Raw genomic sequence first — 12,199 nt, 5'->3', positions numbered from 1 at the left:
ATCATGTTGCATAGAAATCTCATCAATGAATATTTAACAGATGTTTTGTAAGACCTTTTGGAGACTCTCAGAAGTGAAGACAATGAGGCTATTTTCAGTTACCCTAAATAAGTGCTTAAAACTTTAAGAAATACTGTTCTCAGTGTTTGTTGCTGTTCAGTTGCTAAGTCATGTCTGACTCTTTGTGACCCCATGAACTGCAGCACGCCAGGCTTCCCTGTCCTTTACCATCTCCCTCAGTTGCTCAAACTCATGTGCATTGAGTCCGTGATGAATGAAAAGAAATATATGTTAAGATGAACATAAAAAAGAAATCTCAATAAATAAAATTCAGCTACCATTTTCTCTTAGTTCTTTGTGTGTATGTGTTAGTCACTCAGTCGTGTCTGACTCTTTATGACCCCACGGACTATGGCCCACCAGGCTCTTCTGTGCATGAGATTCTCTAGGCAAGAATGCTGGAGTGGGTTGCCATTTCCTTCTCCATAGACAGTTCCTTATCAGTGTCTAATATATGAGTGCCTGTGCATAGCAATGATAGTAGCTATAAGAGATTCATCTTGAATTCTTTTCCTGTTACTCAGGATAGGTCTGTGTGCATCCTATCAACACATTTCCATCTGGCTCTTCTTATGATTAGCATCTTCCAGTTGGCTGCTCCTATTTAAAGTTATAGTTTATGATTATGAAATATAATTAATATAACTAAATTAAATTAGAGTAGATCTTATACTTACAGGGGAAAAAACAAAAATGTCCAAAGAATGGTATTCAGGAATGGGGCCTGGGCATCAGGCAACAAATGTCAGTGATGCGTCAGAGTCAGGAAACAGGCAAGGTGAGCTCTGTGATTGTTGCAGAGTTCTGTCCTGCAGGTTGCAACGCAGGAAGGGAGAGCCTCCAGGGGAGACTGGCTGAGTCATGGAAGTGATGAGAGGGAGCTGACTGTACAGGGAGACCAAGAAGGCTAGTGTTCACAGGACAGAGGACATAGCTGCACAGAGAGAGAACTTGAGAGAAATGCAGAGGGCGTCCGCGAGTATTCAGCAGAGTAATCATCAGCATGTGGTTAGAAATATTAGAAAATTTTTGAAATAATTATTAATTTTAAATAATGATTATTAATCATGCTATATTAGAAAACTAATAGAGACCAGAGGTGAGGAAAACATTTGAAAAGATTAGCAGAAACAGTATCTCACATTCACAAGAGCCTAGAAAAGCACCCGTTCCCACCAGTCAGATTGGAAAACCTCATAATTCACTGGGCACCGAGACAGCACTCAACAGGCCCATGGCTACATGGCAGTGAATAATTAGCCTCAGACTACGTAGATCGGGCGCTGCCTAGCAAATCTTAGGAGCAAGACCCAAACAGATTAAACTGTTTCCAAGACATGACTATATCCTAGAACAATATTCAAGACTATTTGTAAGAATGCAAAATATCTAGCACCCAACAAGAAAACAGTACAGTGTCTGAGAACCAATCAAAGTTTACTAGGCATGCAACAAAGCCAGTATATATGGAGAATAATGAGGACAAAATTCAACCCATTGAAGTGACTCAGAACTGGCGCATTGTTCCAGCAGCAGAGGACTTTAAAACAGTTACTATAATTATATTCCATATGTTCAAAAAGTTATGGAGAGACATGTGAGATATTAAAAAAAGGCCAAACTGAACTTCTAGAGATGAAAGCTGTAGTTTCTGAAAGGAAAAATTCAGGGGATAGATTTAGGGTCAAATTGCACATTGTGAAAGAAAGGGTTAATCAACATGAAGGTATGAAAGTAGAAACTCTCCAAAATAAAAGCACACAGAGAAAAAAAAATAATTAAAACATGCAGAACAGTGAACTGTACAACAACTGAAAAGTAGTCTAATATATGTAATTAGAATGCCAGAAGGGAGGGGACAGAATAAAAACATTGATACCAGTTTAAAAAAAATCAGGTTTGATAAAAATTCTAAAATCACGTATCTAAGAAACTCAATACATCCTAGGAACAAAAACAAGAAAAAACCACCCCAATGCACATCATAATCAAAATTTTCAGAAACACTGGCAAAGAGGGTAAAAAGGGCATGTTACATACAGAGCAAATAAAAAGAAGACAAGCAAGAAAACAGTGAAATAGCATCTTTAAGTCGGACACAACTGAGTGACTGAACTGAAAGCATTATAAATAAAAAACAGTCAGTCTCAAATTGCTTATGTAGCAAAAATAGTTTTCAAAAGCAGAGACAAAATAGTGATTTTTTTTAGACAGAAAAATTCATTTTATCACCTGTAAATCTGCACTAAAAGAAATGTTACCAAGGGGAAAATGATACCAGATGGAAATATGGATCTACACAAAGGAACAAAGAACGTAAGAAATCATCACTATGCTTGAAAATAAATATTTTTCTTCTTACTTCAATTTCTTAAAAAAAAAAACTGACCTTTAAAACATACTTAGAAAGAAAATTAGAAAGTACTTTGAGTAGAATAAAAATTAAAAAGTGAAATTTTATGACATATCATTAAGCAGTACTTAGTGGGGGAATTTATACCACCCAGCTATGGTATTAGAAAAATGAAAGTTTTTATGTCAATGACTTCAGCTTCTACCTTAGAAAACTAGAGAATCAAGATCAAAGTAAAATCGGATAAAGGAGAAGAAAGACAGCAATAAAGTTAAGAGTGGAAAATAGTGAAATAGAAAATAAAAACACATTACAGACAAACATAGGAAATAGTATTTTAAACCTATTTTAATACAGTCAGTGTGACATTTCAATTAAGATAGACAAAGATTAATGGAACAGAATAAAAAGAATAGAGAAAATAAACAGAAATATATCCACAAATATATGGATTTTTGACAAAGGCATAGAGCTGATCAGTAGACAAAGGATAGTTGTGTTTTTTTTTTTTTTTTCAGAAAATGGTGCTGGAATAATTGGCTTTTTATAGGAAAAAAGAACCTTGATTCAAACCTTATACCACAAGCAAAAAGTAATTCAAAATGGATAACACATCTCAGTGTAAAAGCTTAATCTAATAAAACTTCTGAAAGAAAACATACCAGAAAATTTTCATGACCTTTGGTTAATAAGAGATTTCTTAGATACAACACCGTGAAAGATGTTAGGTAGAATCCATGAAAGCAAAAAAAAAGATCAAAGATAAAGTAGGTGTTGGTATCTTCAGAAACAATGTTAAGAGAGTGAAAAGACAAGTCCCATATGGGGAGAAAATATTTACATCTTATATAGCTGATAAAGGACTTGTATATGTGATATATTAGAAACTCTCAAAACTCAAGAGTAATTTTTTTATTTTTGTAAATAAAGCAAACCAATTAAAATCGGCGAGCTCCCCTGGTGGCTCAGTGGTAAAGAATCCGCCTGCCAATGCAGGAGACGGGTGTGACCCCTGATCCAGGAAGGTCTCACATGCTGCAGAACAATTTAGCCTGTGTGCCATAACTACTGAACTGGCGCTCTAGGGCCCGGAAACCACAACCACTGAGCTCTGTGCCACAACTTCTGAAGCCAGCACACTTTAGAGCCCGTGCTCTGCAACAAGAGAAGCTCCCCACAATGAGAAGCCTGCGAAACACAACTGGAGAGTAGTCCCTGCTTGGCACAACTAGAGAAAAGCCTGTTCAGCAATCACGACCCAGCACGGCTATAAATAAATAAATAAAATTTTAAAAAGAAAAAATAATAAAACTGGCAAAAAAGTTGAACAGATACTTCATTGAAGAAGATATATAAATGTTAAATAAGCAGATGAAAAACATACATCAGGGAAATGCACACTAGAACCACAATGAAATCACTATACCACTCTTAGCATAGAGACAATAAAAAAGATGGGCCATGGCAGGTGTTGGCTAGAGAAATGGGAACTCTCAGATATTTCTGGTGGGAGTGCAAAACAATAGAATGCCTTTGGACTATGATTTGCCAGTTTCCTAAAACTTTAACCATACATCTTTCCTATGATCCTACCATTTCACTCCTATATATTAATGTAAGAGAAATCCAGAAAAAGAAGCCGTGCATACTATATGACTCAGTTTATATAGAGGTCTGGAAAATGCTGTTATCGGTAGTGATGGAAAGTAGATCAGTGGCTGCTTGAATACCATGATTTCAACAGGAATCTCTATAGAGCTTTATTTCTCAAAGTTAGTGTAGAAAACCTTGTACACCAGACTTAACTAGAAAGGGTTATTTTAAAATTTAACTGAAATTCAGAGCTGAAATCAAGCAGTGCAGAGTAAGCACAATTTCAAAAAATAAGTGTGTTTGTTTTATTCAAGTTGTGCTTGTTGGGTAATGAACATGTGGTAAGCTGAGTGATGGCCAGATGTAAGAGTACAGTGCAAAAGAAATAAGAAAAGTGATACAAAGTCCTTGAGCCTCATGTTTTTCACATAGAACTGGAGATAATACAACTCTTCAGAATTTTTAAAGGAATAAATATTGTATATAAAAGCATATACTATGCCGCAGTTTCCATTTGTAGAAAGTGCCCTGGTAGGATATTTATTCATTATTTATCTATTTTAAATTCTTATTTTATGGTTTTAAATGGTTTACTTTCATACAGTTTAACCTTATATCATTTTACTTGTATTGTTATTTCTATTTTATCAATAGTTTATCTTTTAATTTCATCTTTAAATATATTGACATGTATCAGTTGGCTATCCTTTACCAGAGATATGCTAGATTTTTGTATGTATGTTTAGCAAATACTACTTTTTTTTTCTTCTATGGTACAAAAAAATTTTAAAAAGCAGGGCCTTAGAACTTAAAGGTGCCAGTCTTTAAAAAGACCTCAAGTTCATCTCTACTGTCTATGATGACCATGTTCAAAGGCAAACTCTGCATGCAATACTCAGCTCATTATCAAAAGCAAACCCTGAAGGGGGTGAAATGAATGAATCCACGTACTCTTTGTTCTATGCAGTCAACCTGTGATCTTCCAGAAGGTTAGTAACAATATGCTGTCTGGTTAGAACAGCCATTTATCTTGATATTAGTTTAGTATATTCCACCAGCACCACTTTACATAATCACCTCCTTTGAATCATTTTGGTTAAGTCATGGCAATGGTCTGTCCAGCTGAAATCAAAGTCCAAAGATATCTATCTGAGTCCTCAGTTGGTAGGACATTTTATTTCTTGGCAAGGGCTCTTAAGTGCTGTGCATAAATCTCACCACCGTCTAAACTAGAAAGCATTCTGGAAAACCCATGCTATCTAGCAATTCTCCAGTCAGTGGCACTGTTAGAACTTAACACCTCACTTCCTTACCTCAACTGCTGCTCAAAGAACCAAAGCTTTTCAGCTACTTCAGATCTCTCCAGGTCCTTTAGTAGTACTCTAGCACCGAGCCTCTGACCCAAGAGATATCTTTGTTTTGGTTTTCCTCAGTTTTACAGTCCTTTGATTGCTAAATTCAACACATGGTATAATTTATTAAGCTATGACAAGTTGGTTTCTCAGCAGTATGGATTCTGATCCCTACCTGCTCTTATCTCTGGTCCAAGATAAGGATGACATTTATTGAGATCTGAGTAGATCAAACAAATCTCTTTATCATTCTCAGAAAACAAATAGTTTTCTTCTTCTCTTTTGTCATGAAATGGACACTTATGTGACTTCAAGTCTTCATTAAAGACATCTCTTTGGCTCCTTCTAAGTTAGCCTAAGCCTAGGAATACTTAATTGAAGTGTTTGTGTCATGCCGTTAATTCTTCTCTAACAGTCCATGGTACATTGTGGGTTACTGGTTTGTCTTTTTGCCCTTTGAAACAGTAGTTGTCTCATTCCTCTTTTGAATCCTCACAGCTTAGCACAGTTCAGGGGTTATATTATACACTCAGTTGATGTTTAACTATTGCTTCATTGTGTAATGGCTATTTATGTATCATAATAGTTTTAAAAATTCAAAAACCACTAAATTCATTCAATCTCCTTTAATGAGTATTTGTTATATATAAAAAAAGAGGTATAAAGTCCTGTTCCCAAGTCCAAACCTCTTATTAACTTAAACCTTGAGTTTTTTTGAATTACCCATTTGAAATAATTGTCTTTATACCTGAAAAATGGATTTGTTGAAATGTTTGAGATAAAAAATATGTATTGCAAGAAGCATAAGACAAACATTTCAAGAGTACAAAATTAGTTGTAGAAATAACATAATTTGCCAGTAAACCCACATTTTATTAGAAATGTGCAAAGCTTTTTGATGTAAAATTTTGGTTTTGTCATTTTTTAATACTGAGCACCCATTTTTATTTACCCATTTCCCACGGAGAGGTAACTCCTTGTATGCATTTTATCTCTCCATATGTAAATTCAAGGTTCAATCTTCTCAATGGGATAACAGGTCACAACTCAGAGATTTGAATTGTAATGAATCCAGTGACAAGGATTTTCTCTCATGGATTCCAAAGTCAGCTGGAACTCTTCATGTCAAGATGTAAAAGTCTGTAAGGTGTTATGTTTCCCTCAGATTCTATCCCACAGGAGGCTAAACCCACAATCTCCCTCATGTTTCTCATTCAGAAAGAAAAAATTACTGCATTCAGAATTGTTCAACAATTGCTCTTTTGTCTTGGCTCATTTCTTCACATCAAAGTGGCTTTCATATTTTTCCTTTAAGACTGGGTTGTTGGTTTAGGGTTGTATAAACTTTGTTGTCTGGTGTCTGGATTTTCACTGAGGACGATCTTCCCTTGATCGTCTTCTAGATGCTGATTAGGAAGAAGGCAGAGAATATAGATTGTAAATTGGATGAAATTATAGTGTTTAACAATATGATATTTGACTCATGTGTGTGGGTGCATGCTCAGGGGCTTCAGTCATGTCTACCTCTTTGCAACCCCATGGACTGTAGCCCGCCAGGCTCCTCTGTCCATGGGATTCTCCAGACAAACACTGGAGTGGGTTGCCATGCCCTCCTCCAGAGATCTTCTTGCCCCAAGGATCAAACCTGCGTCTCCTCTGCTGCAGGCAGATTCTTTATCACTGAGCCATCAGCAAAGCCCCATTTTATGCATAATTATATCTATAAAAGACTATTATTTCTTATTATAATAAATGTCAAATTATGTTTTCTTAATAATATTCTGTTTATGATGAAACCAAGTCATCTTTTGATCAAAGGTATATGAACATAATAAAGTTATGCTTTATTTCCTTAGAAAATTTGGATGATTTTTGCATGTTTAAAAGAAATCCATGATAAAGTTTTCACTTACAAATTATTTGTACAATTGAGTCTTTAGTTTCAAATGTCTATATTGAACTAAATTAAAATCAGATATGCCTATACATGCATTTTATAGAAAAGTCTTGCAATTTCTTTTGACTATTAGTATGTAATTCTAAGTTTCACAGAGGAAATCTTTGATATTTGATTGTACCAGAATATAAGATATCCTAAGTGGAAGATGAGAAAATACACATAAATGAAGTTATAAAGAAAGTTATAGTATATAGGTGATATATACATGTATATAATCTACACATTATATCAACATTTTGTACATAGATATATTAATCATTTCCTATAAGTGTACAATATATATAGCTTTGAATTTATTTTTGTCTCAAACCGCAGCCTCATCTTAAATAATAGTTTCACAGAGTTCTGGTGTACCTGCAACTTATTTTTACTCAACTTTGTTATTCAAAGATTTCTTTTCAAATTAACTCTACTTTAATCTACCCCAGTGATTCAATATATTTAACAGTTTACATGAGTATAATTTTCTTTCCTTTAATGTTTGCTTTTCTTACATTTTATTAATAGTGAGTGATATGAAAGGTTTATTTTCTGGTTCATATAATCAAAATACTTTGCTTAAAATAAAGTATATTAAAATACTCTCCTTTGTTTTGTCTTACTGTAACAGATGTGCCACTTATGCAAATCACCATAATCAATATATTTACCTTGAACTCTTTTGTTGGCTTGTATCTTTCTCACAGGTGTGTCTGAAATTAAACAGTTGTAGTTAAAAATACTTTGAAATTATGACTAACATGAGACAGGAAAACACAGTTTAGCAGAAAAGTGTAAAGTTTTAAATAAACATCACTTAAACATGTAGATTTTCTCCTGGAGTAGTGAGACTTTGGCATTGGCAACAGACATTTGTCTTCCTTATATCATAATGAATGTTTACTATTTTTGCAAAACATATTGTTTTATTATGTTATGTGGAGCCCCAGATGGTGTTCCATTTTTGCATGGAGTAAGTGACTTACATGACTTACTTTTCATCCTTTTTGTAAGAGGCATCACTTTATGATGAAAGGATGTCTAACATCCTATGAAGTTTAGCAGAAGTATATTCCCAGAGTTATGCACTCGTTTTTTTCCTAGTCATTCCTCTTTGTGATATATCAGACTTCTGCCTCTGTAAAATTCTCATTGTAATTTAATTTTGATTAACTTTTAATATGTGAAGTCTGCCAATAAGCAATTCAAGAAGTTTGTACCAATTCAATTCCTGAATTGAATTCCAATCCAACAAGACCATTTAAAAATTAAATAGTTAAAAATAAGAGCTCATATTTTAGAATTTCAAGTGTTCATAACAATGCAGTGTTCATACAATGCAATATTTTGCAAAATATTTCCCAGTTCTTCATTTTTTTCTTTTAACTTATTGACAAGACTACTTGGTCAACTGAAATTCCCATTTTCATTCTGTTGTTGGACATTTGAGATCAAAGAATAAATATGGTCCCTATAGTGACTTCGCTTCTCTGCTTACCTTCTTTATTTTTTCTCCAAAGTTTGACTTCTCGATTTTTATATATTATCTGTACTCAAAATGAAGTCAAAATTTTTCTATGATATATAAATATATTTCTTTCAATTCTCTGAAATCTCATAAAAGTAAGACATGAAACTATCACCAACAGTATTTTCGGCTGTATAATGTCAAGAATTTAAAAAAAAAGAAATATTAAGTATTTTTTGAAGAATTGTGTTTCTGTCTACATAGCACATTTCCAGCATGTCTTTTTATTCTGCTTGGATATGTTACATAACCATTTATCATATGCATTAACACTATAGTAAAATGTAGAACTATGGAAAACCTTCTCAGATTTGATAGTAAGGGAGAGTTTAGGTTAGATAGAAAAGTCTGAATTATGAGTATGCTCCAACTGATATATTTCCCTTAACTTCAGGTTTATTTGGCCACAAAAAAAATGTCAAGAAAAGATGGAAATATTGTCACGAAAAGATGGAAATCATTGTATAAAATGGACTTACTAATTCCAAAGAGCACTTATCATGCAACTTAAAACAAGATTTCAACATTACTTTTGAAAATAAGCACTTACACTCAGTTTTCTTTTATAAATTTGGCAGCATCTGATTAATGCACATCTAATTACCTAACTTGTTAATTTATGACTATTTGGCTATGACAAAATCAAAATAAGAAATATTCACTGTGGCAAACAAATATCTCTTGAAGAAAAGCTTAATTAAAATGCAGAAAATCAGATTTTCTCTCAGTGGCTCTCTACAATTTCAAACTGAATGACACTTGTATGTTGTGTTTAGAGAAGCAAAAGTGTTAAGGTAAACCAGTCATTGGAATGATCCCACGAAAATGCCCCTCCCCACCATGTTTCCTTAAACACACAAAGTGTTTCCACCCAATTATCTGCAAGATTGTTGTATTTTTACATAGCTATGACTTTGTAAATTTAAAGTAGAGCATAAAATATTACTTTGTTGACCATGTTAGTGTGAATTGACATAATCCTGATAGTAGCTAACATCACTGAGGACATTATTATTATGCAGTGAACATTATTCCAAGTGCTGTCCATATATTGGTTTATTTTTATGTAGGTAACATTACCATCCCCACTTCCCAGATTAGGCAAACAAGACAGAAACACATAAGTTTACTTAAGTTCAAGTGGGAGCCCAGATTGAAAGCCAGACCTAGGACCTGATCCTCTATTCTGTACAGAGGCCATAAATCTTCAAATGTTATACTGGCAGATTTATCAAAACCTTCTCAAACAGCTTTTTGTTGTTGTTCCTTTCTCCATAGCCTACTTTTCTGCAATTTTCCCTTAATTACTTCAGTAGTTTCAGTAAATGTAGTTCCATTTAAGATAAGAGTGAACAACTGTACACATTTTTGAGAAGAATTTTAGTTAAGGAGTCTGAAGTATTTAAATTAGAAATCATAGTATTAGTACCCAATTGACCATTTAGCCAAGTTTATAAACATGAACTAAATGATTGAGGAATACATTCAATTCATCAAAATGTACTGTATGTACCATAAAATGAGCAGTTCAGATAGAAAACTACAAGCTTTGAGATGAAGACCATAGTTTAGCTATAGATCAATATTCTGAAAGAAAAAAAAAAGCCTATCTTGCATGACATAATCTTTATTCACACCAGCTTCATTGGTGTTTCTTGGGATCTAGACAAGAGGACACTTGTTACTCAGTGTTGACCCAGTGGTTTTACAGGGCTGGAAAAAAGAAAACTAGAATGTCCAGTTAATGTCCAGGTATTAGTAACTATACCACTTATATTGTCTTCCTCACGAGAAAAGAATCCTTGGAAATGTTTTGATAAAAATTTATGCTGTGGCAAGGATTTACTGTATAGCACATGGGACTCTGTTCAATGTTATGTGGCAGCCTGGATGGGAGGGGAGTTTGGGGGAGAATGGATACATGTATATGTGTGGCTCAATCATGTATATTTACGGCACAGCTCTGCTGTGTATGCATCCGTAACTATCACAACTTTGTTAACTGGCTATACTCCAATATAAAATATAACATCTTTAAAAAAAACTATTAAATTTATGTTGTGACATTGACAAAATGAATGCTTTATAGGTATGTAGAGAAACCAAACACTGGAAGATTCAGGGATCAACCTCTGGGATGAACAGAAACCAGAATTAAAGAAGGATTCTATTTCTATTGATTAAAATTAGATTATCTTATTCTTGTAACAGGTATTATCTTCTTTTGGTCGAAGTTATTCTTCAAAACTCAGTTCGTTGTTTATAATGGACTTGATAACAGGGGCGTATTGAAGGGGAGGAAAACATACTTACCTGAAGTTTAAGTCTAAATAAATTAAAGCAATATATACAAGTGCAACTACTGGTTGGTTCATTCTCTAAAAAGCACTGCCATTCTACAAAGCTGCTTACTATGGCAAGGACTGAAAAAAAAAAGAATTCAACTTAATTTTCACAATATCTGCCTTTCTTCACTCAAATCTCCACCTTTTTTCTAGTAGAGTGTAAGCATTTAGGTGTAGGTGAGTAAATTTTGTATTATAGCTTATAGGAAACTGGTTCTACTGTGGCTTTGGGAGTGTCATATACTCCCAGCAGTCTGAAAGGAAGTCTTGTATTTTTCAGACACACATTTTTCTATTGAGGGGAAATTCAATCATTGGTTCAAAAAAATTATTTATTTTTACTATTGCTGAACAGTATCAATATTATGCAAGAGAGTCTGCTTATGTAAAAATAAAGAATAATTGCTAAATATAGATACAGTCCCAAAAGAAATGACAACTTCTTGGATATAGTACTATAATTTTTAAAATTTTAAGCATAAAAGCTAATGGGAACCATACTTTGGATAAACACTAAACTTAAGTTGTGTTTCTTAATTCACAGTATATTTCAAAGAACATATTTGATTTTTCTAGATAATTTAAATTCTTGTTTCTCTAAAACAATTTAAGTACTTTTTTTGTTAATAAAATGAATTAGAAATTAGTTTAGTCAAATTTCTTTGTGTAATTACCATTGAGAGCTTGTGTAAGATTTTGAATTCTTTTTCTTCTTTCCTTTTAAAAGTAGGTCCTTTTAATGCCATAGAGAACATTCCATATTTTAAAGATTAAAATTAATTTCATATGCAAAATAATTTACAGCTCCAGGTATAGATTATCACTTGAACTGTTAGAAGAAACAGATAACCCATTCCTGAGAATGTAGTTTTGGAAAATAAAATTGCTAAATGCAATTTTTTTTGCTAGTTCTATGCACTTAAAAAAATTCATAAACATGCCTTTTATTATGGTTGTGGGGGCAGTGAATACATTTTTTTAAAATAGAAAAATTATTTCAATTTGCGCTTCTTTTAATAATTACCAATT

General features: G+C 33.5%; 1 protein-coding gene across 8 annotated transcripts in view; it reads right to left on the bottom strand.

The window, feature by feature from the left end:
- Positions 1-5,969: 5,969 nt before the first annotated feature.
- The window catches only part of POSTN (periostin), a 34,441-nt gene continuing 28,211 nt past the window's right edge, over positions 5,970-12,199 (bottom strand). For all 8 annotated transcript variants that reach the window (XM_069602224.1, XM_069602219.1, XM_069602222.1 and 5 more), the window contains 2 exons: positions 7,969-8,010; positions 5,970-6,764 (listed from right to left, as the gene is read on the bottom strand). In XM_069602224.1, coding sequence (XP_069458325.1) covers positions 6,727-6,764; positions 7,969-8,010 — 80 coding nt within the window. In that variant the 3' untranslated portion in view covers positions 5,970-6,726. The remainder of the gene's footprint in view (positions 6,765-7,968; positions 8,011-12,199) is intronic.

Source organism: Ovis canadensis, chromosome 10 (genome assembly GCF_042477335.2).
Source record: "Ovis canadensis isolate MfBH-ARS-UI-01 breed Bighorn chromosome 10, ARS-UI_OviCan_v2, whole genome shotgun sequence".
NCBI classification, from domain to species: domain Eukaryota; kingdom Metazoa; phylum Chordata; class Mammalia; order Artiodactyla; family Bovidae; genus Ovis; species Ovis canadensis.
The sequence above is the reverse complement of the archived record's forward strand: the minus strand, read 5'-3'. Positions and strand labels throughout refer to the sequence as shown.